Below are 25269 nucleotides of genomic sequence, written 5' to 3' on the forward strand. Positions count from 1 at the left end.
ATAACCTAGATTTGGAGTTCTCATAGCTGCCCCCTCATTTTGGGTGCCTGGCAACCAGCCCACATTTATTGCCATTTGCTGTGTCCCATGATCATGGGACAGCAATTTACAACATTTTTGTCTGAAACTTACTTCTTTTTCTGGAAAAAATGTCCATTGCGGACAAAGGATTTGCTTATGACCATAGTGTTCACTTAACAACTGTGATGTCCATTTTATGATCAAGTATTCTCTTAATGACTGCCATAAAAAGATAATAAAGCTGAGCACAGTCATGTGGTGACCCACTTAATGACCAGCATGATTTATGACTGTAATTCTGGGCTTAGTTATGGTGTAAGACAAGGATCACCTATAATATGCCACAGAGCTTTAACAAAATGCAAAATATTACATTGCTAGATGACAAAGCAATAAGATAAAATTAACCCCAATTACATAATAATTATATGCATATCTGATTACAGAATAATGCTTATTTGTTTGAAGATGCCTCTGTCCAATAACAGAAACTCTTGAGAAACTGACCTAGGTGGAGCCTCTTTGAAATGCCACCAATTAGTCCCTCCTTCTGGAGTTACTGGCATAGGTTTTCAGATATTAGTCAGGTAGAAGATTACTTTAAAGCCCAGACAGTCTAGTATAGAAATGCCTAGTCTTTCTGATGATCTACTCCTAAATGGAAAAATATTACACAGAAATACAGAAATGGGGTGTGTGTGTGTGACTGGATGACAGGGAAGGATTAGTCTACTCTTTCAGTAATATTTCCAACAATCCAGTGTTAAAAGCTGTTCCTGTAACTTTATATATATATATAAACACACACACGCACAGACAGAAATAAAAAATAATTACCTTCTTTTCAGTAGTGTAAATAAACTCATTGTCCTCCCTCTAAAATATTACAAAAATACCTTCAGTTTTTTATTCATTTTCAGTCATCAAATCCAAAATAATCATGTCACTTTTTTTTCATTTTTAACAAGTAAACATTTGTTTAGCAAATAAACAATAAATTTTTGAAGAATGACCAAATACACATTTTTCTCCAATACCTATGTAAAGCATTGGGAAGGAAAAGGTTTTGTGATCTTTGCAATAGAAATGAAACATAATTGAAGTTAATTCTAAACATATATAGTAGTGGCCAAAATTGTGGAAACCTTTTGGGAAAAGTGTACCATCGAAATGCCACCTTTGGTTAAGTTTCCACCAATTTTTCTCCTAATTTCTTTATAACTGTAGCCTTGTTCACTTAATAATACTATTTTACATCGCTTTCTGGGCAACTAGTCAACACTTTGCACCATTACTTTAATTTTATTACGTTTTACAAGCTCATTAAATGAAAAAGGGGAAAAAAACCCAACCAACTTGTTAGTAATTACATAACACACTGACAAATGACCTCCTCTCAGCTTTAATACATGACATCAATAACTGAATCCTACTGTGATCTGATTGGCTCATTGCCAAAACAAGATGACACCTGATTGGCTCACTAAACACTCATGCTCATTGGCTACAATCAGATGAAGGAAAGCTACCTGATAACAACCTAAGCAAGTTGTGCTTCCTTTTTGTGGTTATTTGGCTATAACTTTTCATAGAATACAGTATAGATAATTGAACAAACTTTGTTACATTACATTCTTGATTAAACTATCTTTCCATTGATATATAATTTTATGGTACTACTCCCAAAAAAAGTGGTGTTATTAGCCATCAAACCTCAAAAATACACTTTTCCTAAAATGTTTCCACAATTTTGGCCACTACTGTATAGTATATTTAATTTAAAGTTTAAAATCAGTGACTTTAATGGATTTTGCATAGAACATTTTGCGTATTTCTTAAACAAATATCATCAAAAAAGTGGGTTTATTCCCACCTTTCTAATTTCTATGAATACATAGTAATTCAATGAATCTTAACTTGCTCATAGAAAAAACTAGATTCTATGGGAACTGTGTAATATTTTTTACAACTGAACATGACAGTTTATTCAGCCAGTTAGCTGGAATGTTGTGCATAGAATAAAGAGGTTGTATTATGATCAGTTGTCTTTATTGCTAAGTTAATAAGCAATAAAATAGAACATAATATTATATGAACAAATTTCAATATTTAAAAATTTCCAGATATATTCATTCTGATGCATGAGGAAAATTCCTAAGATGGCCTCACACTGAAGCAACAGAAAACCAGTTTTGAACTGCTAAGCCCTTGAATAGTATGCATAGTTGTCCAGAAGCAAGCTTCAAAATTTACTTCATTTAAATGCATATTTATTTTATTTATTTTATTAGATTTATATACCGCCCTTTCCCGAAGGACTCAGGGCGGTTTACAGGGCATTTAAAACCAAACCAATACAAAAGTTAAAAACAATTTAAAAAAAGATTAAATCATCCCTAAAAAATAAAAACCCCAGTTAAAAATTCTCAGCCTGGGCCGGAGAGCTCAAAGAGCCAGGTCTTCAGGTCACAGCGAAATGAACGAAGGTCGGGGGCAGTCCTAAGCTCCACGGGCAGCTGGTTCCAGAGGGCAGGTGCACCCACAGAGAAGGCCCTCCCCCTGGGTGTTATCCGCCGGCAGTCTTTATTATATTATATTATATTATATTATATTATATTATATTATATTATATTATACTATATTATATTATATTATATTATATTATATTATATTATATTATATTATATTATATTATATTATATTATATTATATTATATTATATTATATTATATTATATTATATTATATTATTATATTTATTATATTATATTATTATATTATATTATATTATATTATATTATATTATATTATATTATATTATTATATTTATTATATTATATTATTATATTATATTATATTATATTATATTATATTATATTATATTATATTATTATATTATATTATATTATAATATATTATATTATATTATATTATAATATTATATTATAAACACCTTGTTTATTATAAAATTATAATATTATAATTATATTATAATATAAACATATATAATAAACATAATATAAATCATAATATAAACACCTTGTTCAATTTGATATATGTAATAAAGCTGCTCTGAGTTCAAGCTGGGTATCTTTATACTTCAGGATGCACACCTTTCCTGTGCAAAAGTGAGATTCATCCCAACTTTCAGAAGAAAATATGGTGATATAACTTGAACAAAAAATTTGGAGACTCAAATTTGGAGACTTATATAAAGATGTTAAAAGGTGATAATTCTGGGATATCAGAGGTTCATTCCAGTTGATTTCCAAAACACCTAGATATGCCTGATAAAGGCTATTTAATGAATCCTAAATTTAACGATGAAACAGTGAGCCTGTATCTTCCTTACCTAATAAAAAAGATCTTATTTCGACTTCCGGTGGCGACGCGACGCCAAAGACAGCCGTTTTCGGGCTGCCCGCTCCGCAGCTGTGTTTTTCCATCGTAAACAGCGCCGATCAGCTGTTTAGATGGATTTGAAGCCCCCTCCTCGGGAGAAGAGGAGGGGGTGAGGCCCCAGGTAGGGGTTGAGCTCTCCGGGGCCGCCTGAGCTGAGAGCTTGGGCGGCTGAAGGATGAGCCCCCCCGAAGCCTGGGTTGCTCCGAGCTGCGCAGCGCCTCTGCTCTGGGATTATTGGAGCAGAGCCAGGCGTTAGCAACCACCCCTGCCAAAAGGAAATACTTTTGATTATCAAGATGCAGGCAGAGCGGTACAGGAGGTCAAGGTGAAGTGGACTCTTTATTTTTACTCTCTAGCTCAATGGATTTTATAGCTTCAAAGTGAAAGTGCGTAATAAGTGAAAGTGGGGGAACATGGCGGCTAAAACTTCTAAAGCTCTCCGGAATGCGGGGTCTTCCCTGGTGCAGGAGACCTCATTGCAAGCTTTGCTTCTTCCTGCATCTCCCCCGGCATTGACGCTTAAGGATTTACAAGACGCTCTTGGAAAGCATGCACAATTGATGTCTGATATGATGGATGAAAAGTTGAAAAAGCTGGAGGAGAAAATGGAGGAGAAATTGGAGAAATTAGAGAAGAAGATGGAAGAGAAGCTGAGAGCAATGAGGGTGGACATCTTGTCTAAGGTTGAATCCGTAGCTGAATGTGTGCTACAGCTGGATATAAAAGTGGAGGATCTCAGTCAAAAGAACTCTATATTAGAAGCAAAGGTATTAGAAAATGAAAATATAAGGGATAAAATGGACGAAGAATTGAGCCTTGTTCAGTATAATCAGATGCAGTATGCTATTAGAATTAGGGGTTTAAAGGAGAATGGTAAAGAAGATTTAAAGCAGCTGATTTCTAAGGCTCTGGAAGGGGTACTGGGCCAGTCAACATCTGAAATTGAGGGAAATATGGACAAAGTTTTTCGTGTAAATTCATGGATTGCAAGGCAGAGGAAGTTACCCAGAGATGTGGTGGTCTATTTTACAAAGAGAGTAATGAGAGATGAAGTCATTCAAGCTGCTTATGATACTAATTTGGTAGTGGATGAGCAAGAAGTTTTGGTTTTAAAAGAGATCCCTCCGAAGATCCTAAGGAGAAGGAAAGATTTTGCATTTCTGGTACAGGAACTTAAGAAACGTGATATTAAGTTTAGATGGGAGATTCCAGTTGGATTGGTGGCGACGCATGAAGGTAAAAGACATCGTTTGGTTACTGTGGCTCAGGCACGTGATTTTTATAGTAATGTGTTAAAAGCAACCCCCCTATCATTTTTGGAAGCTGCAAAAGGATACGGTGGGGGAAAGCTTCAAGACGTTGCAGATAGACAGACAGAGGACAATGGTGTTGGAGGGGATCAAGTCACAGTTTCATCGGTTGCTGCAGGAGACCAGAAGATGACGCGTGCTGCCTTAAGAAGAGCGAGACGAGAGCAAGAGCAAGACCAGCAGAAAGTTATGGAATCTTCAAAGTGTGCTTACAGTGAAGATGTGGGAGGAGAGCGGTCTAAAGAAGTTTTGGGGGTCATGACAGAGGTGCTCCAAAAGTTTTGGGGCGTTAAGATTGCTGATTAATTTTTAGATTAGAATGTCAATGGAGTAAAATTATTATAGAGGAGAAAGAAAGTTTTTTTTCCTTTTCTTTTTGTTAATATTTTACACAATTTAAGATTGCTTGCTAGAAAAGTATATTAGGGTTATAGACTTAAAGTATGTGTTGAACTAAGAATGGGTATGTAAGCTCCTAATTAACAACAAGTTGTCTTAGAGATTGCCTAAATCTTTTTTTATATATACTCTTTGTATTTGAACTTTTATTTGAACTTAAGGATGATTTGGAACTGCGAGACATTTGGCGTGATACATGCAAGAACTATTTTTGATCATAGTTTAGTTTGGTTGGAGATTATTAAGATTAACAGAGATAGGCGCTTTTGGCGTGTAACTGAGAATTTGTTTGGAAATTAGAGAAAGGTGGGAGAATGCAAATAGCAGGTGAAAGTTTTTTTTGTTTTTTTTTTCTTTTTTCTTTTTTTTGAAATTAATATGAATAAGGACTGGGATTAAGAAAATTTATTTTGAGTAAAGCTCTTTTTCTGTTTTCCTCTTTTTTCTACTTTATTTGTAATATTAATATTGTTTGTATTCATTTTATATGAGCTAGAGAGAGATAGAATTTATAGTTTATTGTTGATAACATAGGGGTGTTTATGTTTGTTTTTTGATTTTATGCCCTGTATTTAGCTCTGGGAAGTCGGGGGGGGAGGAGGGAGTGGGGGAGAGGGATCGGGAGGGTTGGATAGGGGTGGGGGAGGGGGGGATTAAAGTCAAAATGTATTGTAAAACTTTTTAAATAAAAAAAAGATCTTATTTCCTGTTACATTGTGATTTTTTTCCTGATGCATTGATAACATTTTGAATATTGAAAAAATATCCCAAATTCATATTTATCTAACCGGGATTGAAATATACTGTATAATCTGAATTTATGTCATCTTAAACACATGTCATTAAAAGCAAATCCTACTGTGTTTTATAATGCTTATGCCTAAAGTTGCCTAAGCTTAGTTTACCAATAAATTCATATTCTTTGAAATGTGACTTGGGATATTTCTTTTCCTCAGTGTTTACAATGTTTTTTTCTTCACTGACCCTCAATTTTTTCTGGTACTACAATGACATCTAGTGAGAGAAAATTGAAATGTTCTGATTTATTTAAGCCATTGCCAAACTATATTGGATATGAGAGAACTAAAATAATATTGGGAAAAAGTTTCAAGCTGTCGCTATTACTTTCACCTGTCTTTTTCTGTTGCCATAGCAATGATCCTGAAAAGATATGTCCTACATCACAGTTTCTTTGGGGTATCTTCCAGTGGCCTGATAGATTTCAAATCTGATATTTGACATGAAGTGTAATACTAAAATAGGTTTTGTTGACTTGCTGTGGTGTACAATCACTGGCAATCTTAGTTGCTGCTCCTATGAATTGATTCAATCTTTCTTGAAGCAGTTTTGTTGTTGTTGTTAGCTGCGAACTCATGTCCAACCCATCGCAACCCCATGGACAATGTTCCTCCAGTCCTTCCTGGCCTCTACCATCTTCTGGAGTCCATTTAGGCTCACGCCTACTGCTTCAGTGACTAGATTTGTCTAGATTTGCCATGGCTTTCCTCCCTAGGAGCAAGCGTCTTTTAATTTCTTGGCTGCAGTCCCCATCTGTGGTGATCTTGGAGACCAGGAAAATAAAATCTGTCACTACCTCCATTTCTTCCCCATCTATTTACCAGGAATTGAGAGGGCCAGATGCCATGATCTTGGTTTTCTTAATGTTAAGTTTCAACCCAACTTTTGCACTCTCCCTCTTCACTTGCAACAAGAGGCTCTTTAGTTCCTCTTCACTTTCTGCCATTAGAGTGGTATCATCTGCATATCTTAGGTTGTTGATATTTCTCCCGGCAATCTTAATTCCAACTTTTGATTCATCTAGCCCTGCATTTCTCATGAGGTGCTCTGCATATAAGTTAAATAGGCAGAGTGACAGTATACAGCCTTGCCGGACTCCTTTCCCAATTTTGAACCAATCAGTGGTTCCATGTCGTCACTGTTGCTTCTTGACCCACATATAGGTTTCTCAAGAGACAAATGAGATGGTCTGGTACTCCCATCTCTTTAAGAACTTGCCACAATTTGTTGTGATCCACACAATCAAAGGCTTTAGCATAGTCAATGAAGCAGAAGTATGTAGATGTTTTTCTGGAACTCCCTAGCTTTCTCCATGATCCAGCATATGTTGGCAATTTGATCTCTAGTTCCTTTGCCTCTTCGAAATCCTGTCTGTACTTCTGGTAATTCTTGATCCACATACTGCTGGAGTCTAGTTTGTAGGATTTTAAGCATAACTTTACTAGCATGTGAAATGAGTGTAATGGCGCAATAGTTTGAACATTCATTGGCACTGCCTTTCTTTGGAATTGGAATGTAAACTGATCTTTTCCAATCCTGTGGCCACTGTTGAGTTTTCCAAATTTGCTGACAAATTGAGTGTAGCACTTTTACTGCATCATCTTTTAAGATTTTGAATAGCTCAGTTGGAATACTGTCACCTCCACTAGCTTTGTTGTTGTTCAGCTTTCCTAAGGCCCACTTCACTTCACATTCTAGGATGTCTGGCTCGAGGTCAGTAACTACCTCATTGTGGTTATCAGGGATGTTAAGCTCATTCTTGTATAGTTCTTCTGTATAATTTTGTCACCTCTTGTTAATCTCTTCAGCCTCTGTTAGGTCCCTGCCATTTTGTTCCTTTATCATGCCCATCTTTGCATGAAACTTTCCTTTCATCTCTCCGATTTTCTTGAAGAGATCTCTGGTCCTCCCTATTCTATTGTTTTCTTCTATTTCTTTGTACTGTTCATTGAAGAAGGCATTCTTGTCTCTTTTAGCTATTCTCTGGAATTCTGCATTCAATTGGGCGTATCTTTCTTTTTCTCCCTTGCCTTTCACTTCTCTCCTTTCCTCATCTATTTGCAAAGCTTTCTTGGACAACCATTTTGCTTTCTTGCGTTTCTTTGGGTTTTAGTTGCTACCTCTTGCACAATGTTGCGAACCTCTGTCCATAGTTCTTTAGGCACTCTGTCTATCTTATCTAATTCCTTAAACCTATTTGTCACCTCTACTGTATATTCATCAGGGATATGATTTAGTTCATACCTGAGTGACCTAGTTCTTTTCCCTACTTTCTTCAGTTTAAGCCTAAATTTTGCAACGAGAAGCTCATGGTCTTAGCCACAGTCAGCTCCTGGTCTTGTTTTTACTGACTGTGTAGAACTTCTCCATCTTTAGCTGCAGAGCACATAGTCAATCTGATTTCTGTGTTGACTATCTGGTGATGTCCATGTGTAGAGCCGTCTCTTGGGTTGTTGGAAAAGAGTGTTTGCTATGACCATTGTATTCTCTTGACAAAATTCTATCAGCCTGTGCCCTGCTTCATTTTGTACTCCAAGGCCAAACTTGCCTGTTATTCCAGTTATCTTTTGGCTTCCTACTTTAGCATTACAATCCCCCATGATGATAAGGACATTGGTTTTTGGTGTTAATTCTATAAGGTGCTGTAGGGCTTCACAGAACCAGTCAATTTCATCCTCTTCAACACTAGTGGTTGAAGCATAGATTTGGACTATTGTGATATTGAATTGTTTGCCTTGGATTCGAACTGAGATCATTCTGTCATTTTGGGGATTGTATCCCAGTATTGCTTTTCCTACTCTTTTATTGACTATGAAGGCTACTCCATTTCTTCTGAGGGATTCTTGCCCACAGTAGTATACCTGATGGTTATCTGCATTAAATTCACCCATTCCTGTCCATTTTAGCTCGCTGATTCCTAAGATGTCGATGTTCAGTCTTGTCATCTTTTGTTTGACCACGTCCAGCTTCCCTTGATTCACGGATCTTACATTCCAGGTTCCTATGGAGAATAGTTCTTTACAGCATCGGACTTTCCTTTCACCACCAGATACATCCACAGCTGAGCATCCTTTCGGCTTTGGCCCAGACGCTTTATTCTTTCTGGTGCTACTAATACTAGCCCTCTGCTCTCTCCAGTAGCATATTGGATGCCTTCCGACCTGTGGGGCTCATCTTCCAGTGTCATATCTTTTGCCTTTTGGTACTGTCCATGGGGATTTCATGACAAAGATACTGGAGTGGGTTGCCATTTCCTTCTCCAGTGGATCACATTTTGTCAGAACTCTCTGCTATGACCTGTCCATCTTGTAATGACAACCCTTCATGGATTACTGCCTTGTCGTGGTGAAGGGGCTTGTGTAATGAAGCAGTTTACTTACTCATTTACTTACTTAGAAATTTTATATACTGCCTAACTGCAAGAAGACTGCTGGAGGGTTTATAATATGGAATAGCAGTAAGGGGCAGAACCACATCAGAAAATATTATCTTTTCTCCTCACCCCACCTACAAAGTTTACAATGCAAAAACTCCAAACAAAAGACGAGACAAGCCAATTCTTAAAGGATATCATCTTGAAAGTAATTAGTTAAGTCATAAACAGCTTTATAAGTAAAAGCAATCTCTTTTTATTGTTCTTTGATATTAATTGTAAGCCAGAGCAATGAGTGTAAAAATAACCATCCTCATGATTATTCTAACAGCTTCCATTCATTATTTGGACTGCAAGAAAGATCATCATCTTCATTCCTGTTCCTTTTTGTTTCCATATTACATTTCTTCTAAAGAATGTGAAAAATATTAGATATTCAAAATAACAACCCTCTTACACATCTGTGGCCTGGCCTATGTGTAACTTTTGTACTTGAATGCATATGAAGGTATCTCTCTCAGGTAATACCAACTCATAGTTTTGCTGTATCTAAATTACTGATTCCCTTCCTGTTCTTTTGTAGTTTTATAGCAAACTATGATCTGCTCAATTTTGATTTAATGATATATTTATATGAGCCAGGAAAGAGAGAGCTATTATACAGTTTGAAAAGTACCCTGAGTGCTATTGCACATGAAAAATAGCACTGTTGCGCATTTTGAAAGATTTCAGTGTCTGGTAATAAACACAATAACTCTAGTTGTTAAAAAACTGAAATTACTCATCAGATGAAATTTTAGCATTTCGAATAAATAATATGACATAAATTACTATACAGATAGTACATGGATTTTTTTTCATTGATCAGAATTACTTTTTCTTTTGGCAGTGGCTGATTAGTTTTTGAAGAGCAGGACAGGAGAGAAAGCAGTTTGTACAACAGAATTCTATTAATGCAGACCTGTGTCCAAATTTAGACTAGACTTGCTAAATAATGTTTTTAAGTTAATAATCTGAGTTAATTTAGTCCTCTTAACTATTCGCACTAGAAATAATTGGTGGTGCTCAAACCAATATAGCAGGACATAATCTGCAATTAAAGTTTGGGTTGTCACTTAATTATAATTGAGAGCTCATTTGTGCTCTCTTTTCTCTCACATGAGTTTCCACCTGTTTTCTGCCAACTAAGTATTAAGAATTTTTACAACACAGTGTTATCTTGGTACTCAATTGCTTTGAAACTCATTGAATTTTGTACTCCATTCATTTTGATATGAAAATTTTATCCCAGTGCTCATTTATTTGGTACTAAGAGCACAAGCTAAAACCTGTCAATGTCTCCTGCCTTGTCATTCACTACATTATTCTTAATGGGAAATTTTTCTGGTAAATTTTCATTGGTTCTGGTATTTATAATACTTCCCAGAACCAATTAACAATGAGTACTGAGTATACTGAGTACTATAATTAGGCATTTTATTTTATTATGTATTATTTAGAACCATAGTTTAAAAGTAATTTTAAAAATAGTTAAAAGTTAATGCTGAAGTCTAGTCTTGATTTAAGATTTATTCATAAATAAGGCTGGAAGGTAGATGAATTCATATGAGATAAGGGATAGACCTCTGATTTATTTCAGGAATGGATGCTGGTTGCCCAAATATATACAGCTTTACCAAAACTTTTGTTTCATTTCTACCTTATATAGGTCTTTTAATGTAGAAGAATAAATGTGTATATAGCCTTTTTTGTATTTTCTTCCTATTAGTAGAATGTTGTTTTCCATATAACAATATTTTAATGCTTCTTTGCTCCACATCCTTCATTTTATTCTGCTTCTACTCTTCTGGATAGTCTTGCTTTGTTGTTCCTTGCCCCAAAGCTTCTTATTTCTCTTGTGGCCTCTCCATTACTAGAATGGCTTATGTGTCTTTCAGCTTTGGAGATATGTTATCATATACATTGACAGCATTTGTTGAGCTGATGGATCATGGAATTGTATCTTGGGATACTTTCTCTGTGGCTTTCATAAAAAAGGTAAGTTTATGTTTATTACTGATATCCAGATTGGTATGGGGATAGATATATTTCTGTTTATCTCATTCACGTATAAAGTAAAGAATGGATGGCACATACACAATGTGTTAAATTGTAGCTTGCTTAATCATCATCTAATATATGAATCATTAGTTTGATTCATACAGCATGTAATGCTATGATTTATTACATTTAATACTGTAACCAGATTCATGCAGCATGTTAAACCGAAACCAAACAGACTCTTACAACCTAGTATGATGTATGAAGCAAACCAATATATGATTTCTACTTGGTTACAGTTTATAGATATTAAAAACTAGTTTGATTAATAGTACTGCTATAACTATAAGTTTGCAGCCACGTTTGGACTTACATTCAGGACCTACATGATTTGTGCACAAATCCTGTATCTACAGTATGTTATTCATTGAATGTTTATGAAACTGAAGTTATGAACCTAACTTCACAAGCTAAACAAATTCTGAATGATATTGGAACTGCACTGCACTGAAAGGAAACTTTTTCTTCATATGTGTTTGAAGAAACAGTGGAAACAGTAAAATCTGGAATGTAACCATGGAAAGTATATACTTGATATAGCATTAATCTAGGGTTGACATAGATAATATGTTCATGGGTGCCCAACTAAAAATTTTGTCATAGGTAGATTTCCCTCACAATTTGAGGTTATCTTCACAGGAGTTCTCCCTTAAGTAAAATGAAGCAACTACTTTGAAAAACAGACTATGATGAGATTGTTTCCCTACCCAGTGCCCTTTTCAAATTCTATTATAGTAGCTGTTTCATGACAACTAAGATGCCCATGCAAGCAATTATCATAGTTATCTTACAGTGTGTTAACTCTGAGTATTCCTGCAGAGTTATTGCAGCACACCTGACTATTTCCTATCTGGAAAACTGGAGGAGAAAAGTTGTGAGGATGGCAGTTGCAGAGGAATAGTAGATACTCCTCCCCTTGGAATCTTCATGAGTTGTGCCTGCAAACATGAGTAATCTGCTATCACAGTTGGATAACTATAACATTAATATTATGTTCAAATTCTATTGATTGTGTTGGAGAATTTACTTTCACTCTGGATTTACAGAAAATTGTGATTTATTCATAGATTGCAAGTTATGTGAGCAAGTTTCAAAATGATATTGCTATACTACAAAGATCATTAGCCATTCTAGAATCAATGGTACTGAATGGTCATGATCTGTATCAGAAAGTGGCACAAGAAATAACAATTGGGCAATTAATTCCACACCTACAAGGGTAAGTTTTCTGTGGTTTTGTTTTAATTTCCTTCTTGCTTTAGACTGGAAATAACTTCAGATTAGAAACAAGTATGGGTACTAGTATAAAAACATATAAATTGTTTTTAAATTCTTCCAGGATCAAAGTTTAATAAAGATGTAGCTGTCCCTTGATTTTTAAATAAAGGATTAGCAGTTAAGGTGTAAAGTATTAGCAGTTAAGGTGTAAAGTGTTATGTTTTATTTTTAACATGAAGAATTAAAAGCTGATGAAAAAAGATCAGGTGGTTGATGGGAGGAAAAGTCTAATTTATATCAGTTTTCTGCCTTAGACATTCCTCCTGCTGGTGTCTCCATACACTTTATTAAATTCAATCAGAACAAAGGTGGAAGGGATCTTGGAGGTTTTCTAGTCCAACCTCCTGTTCAGCTGGAGACCCTATATCCTTTCAGACAGGTGGCTGTCTAAACTTTTCTTAAAAACCTTCAGTGATGAACCACCCACAACTGCTGACAGCAAGTTGTTCCACTAGTTAATTGTTCTCACTGTTAGGAAGTTTCTCCTTAATTCCAGGTTGCTTTTCTCTTTGATTAGTTTCCATCCATTGTTTCTTGTCTTGCCTTCTGGTGCTTTGGAAAAATGACCACCTCTTCTTTGTGGCAGCCTCTCAAATACCGAAATACTGCCATTATGTCATCCCTAGTCCTTCTTTTCTCTAAACTAGCTATAGCCAATTCCTGCAACTGTTCTTCATATGTTTTTGTGTCCACATCTTTAATCATTTTAATTGCTCTTCTTTGCACTTTTTCTAAAGTCTCAATATCTTTTTTGTAATGCAGTGATCACAACTGTATGCAATATTCTAGGTGTGGTCTTACTAAGGATTTATAAAGCAGTAGTAATATTTTACCTGATTTTGATTCTGTGATTCTGTTTATACAACCAAGGATTGTATTAGCTTTTTTGGCTGCTGGTGCACCCTGTTGGCTCATGTTTAACTAATCATTCACTAGTACTCCAAGGTCCTTTTCACAGTTACTGTTTTTGAGCCAGGGTTTCGCCTTATCTGTACTTGTACCTTTGGGTTTTTCCTGCCCAGGTGTAAAACCTTGCTTTTCTCCACATTAAATTTCATGTTGTTGGATAGTGCCCATTGTTCAACTCTGACAAGATCTTTTTGGATCCTGAGCTTGTCTTCTGGAGTGTTGGTTATTCCTGCCAGCATAGTGTCATCTGCAAATTTGATGAATTCCCCTTCTGTTCCCTTATCTCAGTCATTTATGAAGCTATTGAAGAGAGCTGAGCCTAAGACAGAACCTTGTGGTACCCCTCTGCTTACTTCCTTCCATGTGGATGTAGTACCATTAAGGACTACTCATTGAGTACATTTGTCAACCAGTTACAAATTCATCTGATGGTGATGCTGTATATCTCACATTTTTCTAGCTTACCAAGAAGTAGGTTGCAGTCTGTTTTGTTGAATGTCTTACTGAAGTCTATGTATACTATGTCCACTGCATTTCCCTGGTCTGCTAATTTAAACACTTTGTCAAAGAATGAAATAAGTTTGGTTTGGCTTGATTTTTTTTAAGAAACCCATGCTGGCTTCTAATTATAACTTTATTTGTTTCTATATATTCAGCATTCTTACTGTTTGTACAGCAAACTCAGTTTTTAAAAGAGAGGAATTAAAAATGTAAATAAATAGTTTTAAATCTATTAGAAATCAGAGTTAATGCTCAGGTCTGATATAATCAGGTTTTTTACCTCAGCTACTTTAAGACTTGTGGACTTCAACTACCAGAAATCCCCAGCAAACATGGCTGGCTGGGGAAATGCAGGAATTAAAATCCACAAATCTTAAAGTGGCCAAGGTTGGACACCCCTAATCAAGGCTATATTATTCCCTCTCTGAATCTTTTGATTTAAAATTTATTTTAGAGTTTTATATAAAATTATTAGGATGTAGTGGGAAAATCAGAATTTTATTACTTTAAAAACAGCTTGTAATTTCATTACAATTATTAGATGATGGTGATGATCAGATTATCAATCTGCAATAAAAAATTAAAATTGTCTCACATCATATGCTTTAAAATGCTTAAGTATATTGAAATCGTGATAAGAACAGATATTCAGATGCTGCTGCCACCAAGTACTCTTATCCAAAATTATGCTGCCCCCCCTTCAGGACTTAAAGAATAAACACTGAGGAATATATGTACTGAAGAAAATAGAGATGATAAAGGGGCTGAGAGATAAAAGTCTAACTCATACCAAGAATTATTGTAGAAAGCTAATAGAAATCATGTTAAAGTTAGATTTTTTTCAATATCCATAATTATGGTATGAATGGCTGAGGATCCTCTGACAATGAAACTCAGGCAGGTAGTCCATATATACAAAACACATAGCTGAGACTGGGTGCAGAAACCATGCTGTAAGAGACTTAATTTAAAAATTAAATGAAATTATGACATAAATTGATCATAAGATCTTTTCATGCATGTTTCTAGGAGTAGGCAGAACTATTTGTTTGTTTGTTTGTTTGTTTATTTAACTTGTATGCCATCTATCTCACCAAGGGCCATTGTAGGCAGTTTATGGACATTGAATAAAATGCAGTATAAATCATTAAATGTGTTAAATTTAAAAATTAAATTGAAATCAAACTAAGGATGGAGAGGGAAGAAGCAAAGTGTGCACAGGGAGGAGGTTGGGTGTTCTCTACTCCATCAGCCACCTCCGATGTGTTACACCTATTTATTGAAAAAGAAAATGTTTAGCCCTTTTTACATTTTTTCTTGGTAGGTCTTAAAAAACAGCTTTTGAATTTTCTAAGAAGAAACATCTAGAAACATTCAGATCTTTTAAATTTCTATTCAGGTTTTCAGTTGTAATAAGTATAAAATTATTATTAGATCCTAAAAAGCTTGCAAGTATGTACCCGAATTATCAGCCTAAGTGTTGGAGGTGCGGGGTTGAAGATGCAACATATTTTCACATATGGTGGACATGTAAAAAGGTTAAGGCCTTTTGGATTAAAATCTGGTGGAATATACAGAAGATTTTTAAAAGGAGGATAAAGTTTTGTCCGCAATTTTTTTTGTTGGGAATAATTGTTGATGCTACAGTGGTGGACTCTAAGTTGATGCTGAATTTAGTTACGGTAGCAAGACTTTTGATAGGACAATATTGGAAGAAAGAGGACCTGCCGACCATAGAAGAATGGACTTTAAAGGTTTCCGACCTGGCAGAGATGGCGAAGATATCGGCTTATTTGAAAGATCATTCGCAAGAACGTTATATTATGGAATGGAGAAAGTGGATTGAGTTTATCCAGAATAAGTATAGGGTTAAGAAGTTTTATCTAGCATTCGAATAAGTCTTCTTTCGTGTTTTTTCTTTTCTTTTCTTATTTTCTTTTTTATATATATTTAATAATGTTAAGTTTTGTTTGTTCTTATATAAGTTAGAGAGTGATGGATTTTAGAATTTATGGTTGTTAGTATATGGTTGCTTATGATTGCGTTTATATATATATACCTTGTATTTAGCTCTGGGAAGTCCGGGGGGGGGAGGGGGGTGGGGGGGAGGTAGGGGAGGGAAGAGGGAGGGGGGAAGGGGGGAGGTAAGGGGGGAGGCAAGAGGGAGGGGGGAGGTAGGGAGGGGAGGGTGGAGGGGGATGGGGGTTGTTAAAGGAAAATTGTACTGTAAAACTTTTCAATAAAAAAAAATAATAATAAAAAAAAATAAGTATAAAATTTGATAATTGAAAACTTCTAGTAGTTACATAGTGTTTAAAAAAGAAAACAGTCATTCATCCCCATCTTATAAAAAAGAGTTTCTAGCTGTCATCAGTCATGACACCTTTTTTACCTAAAATATTGCTGGCTGACTCACACTGATAATGTTTGTTAAGGAATTTGTTGTGCAGAGGTCTCCTTGTGCTACCAAAGAGTTGCACAGACAAGGAAGGGTACTGAGAGTAGAAAAAGTCACACAAGAATACACTGAGTTATAAAAACAAAAAGTAGTTTACTTTTGAGGTGGTGTAAGAACAAAAATGCACAGTAAAAAATAAACAGTCCAGGTCATAAACAATAGCAACAGTCCAAGGAGTAATCCAAACTACAAAGTCTTCTTACCGGTCCAGAGGTCAATACACAGTTCAGATTTACAACAGTAGTAAACCAACAGCAGAGCAAAAACAGTAATAGTAGAGATCAGTGAATTCAGAGAGAGAGAGAAGCTACGTTCCTAGCTTCCTCTTATGGCCATGAGAACACTTACACACCCATTGGCCAATTAACTTCTTAAAGTCCTAGCATTATGGTTAATATATTTTCAACCCAACATTGTAGACTAACACCATATGCCTAACATTCTCCCCTTTGGGTAGAATAATATATAACTCTTACAATCTTATGCACATTCTTTCACAATTAGCATTGTGTTTCACAGCACTTTGTACCTTCGTAAAATGGTCTGCAATATTTACATCAGATGAACAATACTCTAGCTGTATTAATTTATCTTTAACACATTGTCTGACATTTAAATAACAAAGATCAGTATGTTTAGATCTTGTTCTTACTGCAGCATTATTAGCCATCTTTATCACAGCTTGATTGTCCTCATACACAGTAAATGGATCATTTACATTTAAACCCATATCTAACAATAATTGTTTGTACACTAGCAGTTCTGTACATAACACTGATAGACATGAAAATTCAGCCTCCATTGTAGACAAGCTTATGTGTTTTTGTCTAATGGATTTCCATCCAATCAAAGAATCACCCAACATTATAGCCAACCCTGAAGTAGATTTACGAGTGTTTGTATCAGAGGCAAAACTCGCATCTGCATATGCTGTGAGGATTAACTCACAATTTGGCTCTAAATATAACAAGTAGTGAATAGTCTTCTTCAAATACCTTAATACTCGTTTAGCTGATTGCCAGTGTCTAACAGTTGGATTATTGTTGTACCTAGCCAATTGGTTTACACAGTAAGAAATATCAGGTCTAGTCCAATTACTAAGATACTTAAGACTTCCTATCAAAGATTGGTACATAGTCTTATCAAATACAGGACTCTCAACATTAGTGTCCTTAAAATCCATAGCCATTGGAGTTTTTGTTGGTTTACACATTTCCATATTGTATCTCTTTAATAACTGAGATATTTTACTGTTTTGCGACACCTTAAAACCCCTATTTGTTTTCACAATATCTAACCCCAAATAGTGGCTTATTTTCCCAAGATTCCTAATTGTGAATTTATTTTGCAATCTTGAAATGATAGTTTGTGCTTCTAACTCAGTTTTTGTTATTATTGCAATATCGTCTGTGAATAATAAAAGAAAAGATAATGCTCCGTTGTGTTCTCTTCTAAACAAACAAGGATCAGCATTACTGGCTACAAAACCTAATGCACTTAACTCATTAACTATACATTTATTCCACTCATAGCCTGATTGTTTCAATCCATAGAGACTTTTCTTTAATTCCCAACAATCATGGTTTCTATCATTGGTCAATCCTGGTGGTAGTCTTAAATAAATAGTATGTTGCAATGGAGCATGTAAATATGCAGTTTCAACATCTACATGGGTAACCATATATTGGTTTTTAGCCGCCCATACTAAAGCTGCTCTTAAAGTAGTTGCCCTCAGACAGGGTGCAAACACCTCGTCATAATCCTCAGTAGTTTGGGCAAAACCTTGTGCAACCAAACGTGCCTTATGGGTTACGGTCCCATCTACACCCTTCTTTATTTTATATATCCATTTACAACCTATAACTTGCTCACCAGGTGGCAGTTTTGCTTTCTCATAGACCTTAAGATCCTGCAAAGACTTCAACTCCCTGTTCATTGCAGCTTTCCATGATGCCTGTTCCTTTTCAGGATACATCCTGATCTCATCATAGTTAGAAGGTACTGAACTAACTTGACATATTACACTTGCTTCATAGCGATCAGGTGGACGTCTGATGCGCGTTGAATGCCAAGGAATTACAGGGCTTTGAATTTCTGACTCCTTTCCTTCCTCTGATTCATCTTTTATCTCCCCTATCTCCTCTTTATCTTTTATATTTACAGTGTTTATAGTGTTTGAGGAGTCCTCAAACACTAGAGGATCAGTATTAACAGTTTCTTGCTCTAATCTATCCCAACCAACGTGCTCAAGGAATTTTGCACTTGAACTGTTATATACATTAGTTGTGCCCCGTTCCCAGAAACGATAGGATCTGTGATTAGCTTCATAACCTACGAAGTATAATTGCCTAGCCCTATGTTGGCCTTTACTCCTGAGTTGTGCAGGAATGTGGACCCAAGCTGGGGTGCCAAACGTGTGCAGGTAATCAAGATTTGGTCTTCTACCATGCCATATTGTATATGGTATTTTACCAGTAGAAGTATTAACAACTACATTCAGAACATGGTTTGCACATTTTGCTGCCTCCCCCCACAGTCTATCTGTTAAGCCAGAATCTTTTAACATAGTTCTCATCATGGCTTGTAACGTTTGCCCATGTCTCTCAACAAATGCATTATGTTGAGGCCTATAAGGGGCTGAACGTTTATGCTCAATGCCAGCTGATTCTAGCATATCAACAAAACGCTTATTTGTAAATTCAGTACCATTATCAGTAATTATGCACTGAACCTTTCTCTTTGTTTTTCTCTCCACAAACTTCAACCAGTTTGCAAATTGTTGGAAAGTGTCTGCCTTTGACTTAAGCAGATAACAAAATCCATAACGAGAGTAGTGGTCCACTATACTTAAAACATAACATGACCCTCCTAAACTTGGTTTCATGGGTCAAGTAAATCAGCAAACACAACTTCCAAAGGAACAGTTGTTTTGAAACTGTTTAACCTGTTTGCAGGAATTGCCTTACTCTTTTCCTGATTACAGGCATTGCAATTCAAATACTTACTACATGGCTTTAGTTTAATTCCTTCTACTAACTCAACTGTTTTACGTAGTGAGTTAAAGTTTACATGCCCTAACCGCCTATGCAATAAATGTATACATTCATCATGTGGCTTCTTGTTCTCACATATTGAGTTAGCTTTAACTGTACTAACCTGGTTACTTGTGAGAAAGAATAAACCATTTTTCAAATTAGCAGTTACACAGGTTCCATTCCTCTCAATAGTGCATTGCTCCTCTCTGAATGTTACCACAAACCCAACCTTAACCAATTCCCTTACAGATAACAGGTTGAATCTTAGTTTAGGTATAAATAACATAGGTAACTGTTCATCAATGCATGGACAATAGGAATTACCTTCACCAGAGGCCTTCATCTTCCAACCGTTGGCTAGTGAAACATATTGGTTGTTTTTTTTCATATTAATAAACCTCTTTTTCACTTTAGTAATGCATTGTGAAGCCCCAATATCAACAACCCACAATTCATTGTTTCTGGATGTTGGTTCACCAGAAATAGCCAAACCAATGCCCTTTTTAGCCTTTCCACTGCTATTCACATTCTGTTTTCTACCCTTTCTACAGGATTTGGCTATATGCCCTCTAGCCCCACAAGAATAACATTTCTTGATATTGTAAGCAGTGGTGAATGGCTGCTCCTCTTGTGGCTGTCTCTCTCAGCTGGTCTCTGTCACGCCTTCTTCTGGACTCTTCCAGCAGTCTCCCAGTAATGTTAGTCAAAGTCAGTTCCTCTCTGGTCAGGACTTCCAAAGAAGAAACATACCCATCATAACTCTCATCCAAAGATGACAGAATAATGTAGACCTGATGCAACTCTGAAAAAATCAGCTCCTTTTCATGAAGCTCTTGAAAAGTTGCTTTCATGTAATTTAAATGGGTCAGCATATCTCCATTCTTCTGCAGATGAGCCCTAAACAGCTTACGTGTAAGGTGTATATGTGCACCCACACTGTCTCGAACATAAAGCCTTCGCAAAACATCCCAACACCTAGCAGCAGACTCCTCACCACGAATATGGACAAGCTGCTGGTCATTCAGTGTTAGTCCAATAATGCAAAGAGCTTTCTCATTGCTACGTTTAAAGTTGTCTATCTTCCTTGCATCCTCTTCGTCATCTGGATCCCAAGCAGTAGTATCTGGTGGGTTATTTACAACAGTCCATAGTCCTTCCTTGCGCAAAAGCAAGCAGCATTTCGTGGACCAGGAAACATAGTTTGTCCCATCCAACAGGGTTATCCAGGAGATGCCTGACAACAGCTCCTGTGCCATTTTACACCAAAAAGCTAACACAAACTCAGCTAGGAATACAGTGTGAACTTACTCTCAGTACAGGCCTGGGTCCATAACCAGTGTTAAGGAATTTGTTGTGCAGAGGTCTCCTTGTGCTACCAAAGAGTTGCACAGACAAGGAAGGGTACTGAGAGTAGAAAAAGTCACACAAGAATACACTGAGTTATAAAAACAAAAAGTAGTTTACTTTTGAGGTGGTGTAAGAACAAAAATGCACAGTAAAAAATAAACAGTCCAGGTCATAAACAATAGCAACAGTCCAAGGAGTAATCCAAACTACAGTCTTCTTACCGGTCCAGAGGTCAATACACAGTTCAGATTTACAACAGTAGTAAACCAACAGCAGAGCAAAAACAGTAATAGTAGAGATCAGTGAATTCAGAGAGAGAGAGAAGCTACGTTCCTAGCTTCCTCTTATGGCCATGAGAACACTTACACACCCATTGGCCAATTAACTTCTTAAAGTCCTAGCATTTGGTTAATATATTTTCAACCCAACATTGTAGGCTAACACCATATGCCTAACAATGTTGACTTCCTAAAATATCTCATTACAAATAATATTATCTCTTTATAAGAAAAAGGTTTGAAACAGTTTGGGGACATACCATGCACAGAACACAACAATTTCCTGTTCTAGATACCTTGCTGATAGAGCATCCCCAGCAACGGACAGATTAGTATGATCTGGTAAGCAGAGGGAAGATATGAAGGATGTACTCTTAGATATTTCGTGATCTTTATTCAAAGATTATATGAAAATATCAACTTTCAGTATGATTAAACAAGATGGGACTGTTAGCTAGTTCCATCTAAACTTCCCAAGGTTGATCTAGTCATTAATTGAATTTTTTTAAAAAAAACCAATTGCCTAATAAATAAGAAACAGGGCACAAAGGACTATTTATTTCCTCTTCTGATTAATAAATGTGTTAACTCAAAGTTGAAAGATTAATAAGCTCAAATTCCTCACAAAACATGACATACAATCATGCTGCGTCAACTCTCTGGAGTAGTCAAGACCAGGAAATCAAAATCACGAATACTAATACCACTTTCTTTCTGTAATTACATTAACAGAATTTTGTAAGTCTGAAAATGCTTATTTCCTCCAATACCTTTGGGAAGAAGAAGAAATTTAGGAGAGTAAATTCTGAGATGGTTCTCAAATTATATTTCTGATTTAGGTTCATTTAGCAAATCATTGCCTAGGCTATGGCTGTTCTTCTTTCATAGTTATTCTCATATCTCATTAGATCCTATTACTTCTATTTGCACATTGGTACAGTGATAATTTTGACCACCACAGTATGCCTGCAAAGGATGTTACACATTCATGCCACATCTTATAAACAAGAAATTTTCTTTCTCTTTCTTTCTTTCTTTCTTTCTTTCTTTCTTTCTTTCTTTCTTTCTTTCTTTCTTTCTCTATCTCTCTTTCTTCCTTCCCTCCCTCTCTTCCTTCCCTCCCTCCTTCCTTCCCCTCTCCTTCCTTCCTTCCTTCCTTCCTTCCTTTCTTTCTTTCTTTCTTTCTTTCTTTCTTTCTTTCTTTCTTTCTTTCTTTCTTTCTTTCTTTCTTTCTTTCTTTCTTTCTCAAATTGATCAGGCTGACTGCAGTGGAAAATCTAGCCCTGCAATTAATCAGATCAGCTACAATTAAAAAACAGGGAGCCAGTGCAGGGGCCATAGTATACACAGATGAACCCACTGGTAACTTGGAATACTGCATTTTGCAGCATGTGAAGTTTCAGGTGATCCCTCTAGAGCAGTGGTTTTCAACCCATGATACACATACCATTGTGGTACTTCTCACCTGGCAAGTGGTACACATACAACGGGTTGAAAAGCACTGTAAACAAAAGTGTAAAAGTGTAGTGGGGGGATGAGTTGAAACAGTGGCAGCACCACACAGGCCTGTGGGAGAGTCAGTTGGAGCTGCAGTGTTGCTGGAGTTCTACTGAGTGCCCAGAAGCAGTTCATAGCTCCAGCTGATTAGCGCTTCCAGGAGCAGCGCACAGCCTGGGGGTGTGGAGTCAGCTAAAGCTTCCCTGAGGAGAAAAAGAGGAGATGGATAAATTATATTCAGAACAAATATGGGACTAAAAAGTTCCATTTAGCTTATGAGTAGATTTTAATGGGATATTGTTATTGGTACTTTGTTTGTAGTTATGTTAAAGGGGAGTTAAAGCACATTATGAATTTGGTTAATTGTATATTATGCATAATTTTTATTTAGAATATGATTATTGTAACTATAATCCTGTACTTAGCTCTGGGAACTGGGGGGGGAAGTGGGTGGGTTTGGGGTGGGAGGGATTTAGGGATATATTGTAAAATTTTGTTTTTGTAAAAATCTTTAATAAAAAAAAAGAGAAAAGGAGGAGAACGGGGGAGAGAGAAGAGGACATAAAAGGAGGAGATTTTGGTGAGAAAGGAAGAGAAAAAAACAGGAAGAGAAGGGGTGGAGAAAGAGAGAGGAGGAGAGGCGTCTTTGAGACAAGCGGGGAGAGAAGCGGATAGAAGAGTGCAAAGATTAATGTCAGAGAAACAGGCACAAGTTTCCCATTAAAAGTGTGGTAAGTGGATATACAGATAGTCCTCATCTTACAACCACAATCGAGCCCAAAATTTATGTTGCTAAGTAAGAAATTTGTTAAATAAATTTTGTCCTATTTTACGATTTTTCTTGCCACATTTGTTATAAGTGGATCACTGCAGTTGTTAAATTAGTAACATGGTTGCGAATCTGGTTTCCCTACTGACTTTGCTTGTCAAAAGGTTGCAAAAGGGGATCACATGACTCTGAAATACTGTGACCATCATAAATATGGCTTAGTTCCCAAGCATCCAAATATAAATCACGTGACCCTGGGGTCATAAGTGTGAAAAATGGTCATGCCACTTTTTTCAGTGCCATTGTATCTTTGAACAGTCACTAAGGGAACTGTTGTAAGTCAAGGACTACCTGTACTTTATCACTTTTTTCCTTTACTTTTTGGTTACAAAGTTTTTGACACCTAGCTATTCTCCAAAGCAACTGAACATAGGATGAGAAGCAATGGATGGAAACTAGTCAAAGAGAGAAGCAACCTAGAACTAAGGAGAAACTTCCTGACAGTAAGAACAATTAACCAGTGGAACAACCTGCCTCCAGAAATTGTGAATGCTCCAACACTGGAAGTTTTTAAGAAGAGACTGGACAGCCATTTGTCTGAAATAGTATAGGGTTTCCTGCCTTAGCAGGGGGTTGGACTAGATGACCTCCAAGGTCCCTTCCAACAACATCATCATCATCATCATCATCCTCATCATTATTATTATTATTATTATTATTATTATTATTATTATTATTATTATTATTAATCATCGCACAGTCAGCCAGATGTTCAGACTGGATTTGGCATTTTTGTCTACCTATCGAGTCCTTACCAAGGACCTGGGATAGGCAGATGTGGATGTTTGATGGTATTATAGATATTGTCACAGGATGGGAGCAGTTCCTAGTAAGGCCGCCTTTTGCAATTGACTAATGGCAAATTTGTCAATGCCAGTGGTGTTCAAGTGGTGCTCCAGTTGTTTTGGGAGGCACCTATTACTATTGGTACTACCCTTGCTTGTGTTTGCCACAGTCTTTCTATTTCTATTTGTAGGCCCTTATATTTTGTTATCTTCTCCAGTTCTTTCTTGTCTATTCTGCTGTCTCCAGGCACTGCCACATCCACTATCCAGACTTTTTTTGTCTTACTTATCGACAATTATTAACTCCAGGGTGTTATGTTGCAGGTGCTTATCTGTTTGAATTCTGAAGCCCCAGAGCAGTTTAACTTTTCCATTTTCTATGACTTTCTCTATTTTATGATCCCACCAGTTCTTGCTTATAGGCAAATGATATTTCTTGCAGATCTTCCAATGCACCATTGTTGCTACTTTGTCATGCCGCTGCTTGTTGTCAGTCCCTGTGATCTTCTTGCAGCAACTTACCAGGTGGTCCACTGTTTCTTCAGCTTCTTTGCATAGGCGGCACTCACAGTCTGTTGCTGTCTTCTCAATTTTGACTTTGTATGCATTTGTCCTTAAGGCTTGGTCTTGTGCAGCCAGAATTAGTCCCTCAGTCTCTTTCTTCAACTTTCCTGCTCTTAGCCATTGCCAGGTCTTGTTATTATCTGCTTTCCCAGCTATTTTTTTAATGTATTGGCCATGTAGTGCTTTGTCTTCCCATGCCTCTATTCTGTTCTTCATTTGATCTTTCTTGTAGGCCAGTTTGGTCTCTCCAGTAGTCATTAAGTCTTCCTGGACAATCATTTGTCTGAAATGGTATAGGGTTTCCTGCCTGAGCAGGAGTTTGGACTAGGTGACCTCCAGGATCCCTTCCAACTTCTTCTTATTATTATTATTATTAAACTTTTATT

At 36.4% G+C, this 25269-nt stretch overlaps 1 protein-coding gene across 2 annotated transcripts in view; it reads left to right on the plus strand.

Moving 5' to 3' along the window:
- The window catches only part of ELMO1 (engulfment and cell motility 1), a 320050-nt gene that overhangs the window by 135164 nt on the left and 159617 nt on the right, over nt 1-25269 (plus strand). The window contains exons 5-6 of one of the 2 annotated variants that reach the window (XM_083378295.1): nt 11240-11339; nt 12470-12621. The exons of the other annotated variant lie outside the window; for it this stretch is intronic. Of the exons in view, the coding sequence (XP_083234421.1) occupies nt 11240-11339; nt 12470-12621 (252 nt within the window). The remainder of the gene's footprint in view (nt 1-11239; nt 11340-12469; nt 12622-25269) is intronic. 2 annotated transcript variants of the gene reach the window in all.

This window comes from Vipera ursinii (assembly GCF_947247035.1).
Source record: "Vipera ursinii genome assembly, chromosome: Z".
Lineage (NCBI taxonomy): Eukaryota > Metazoa > Chordata > Lepidosauria > Squamata > Viperidae > Vipera > Vipera ursinii.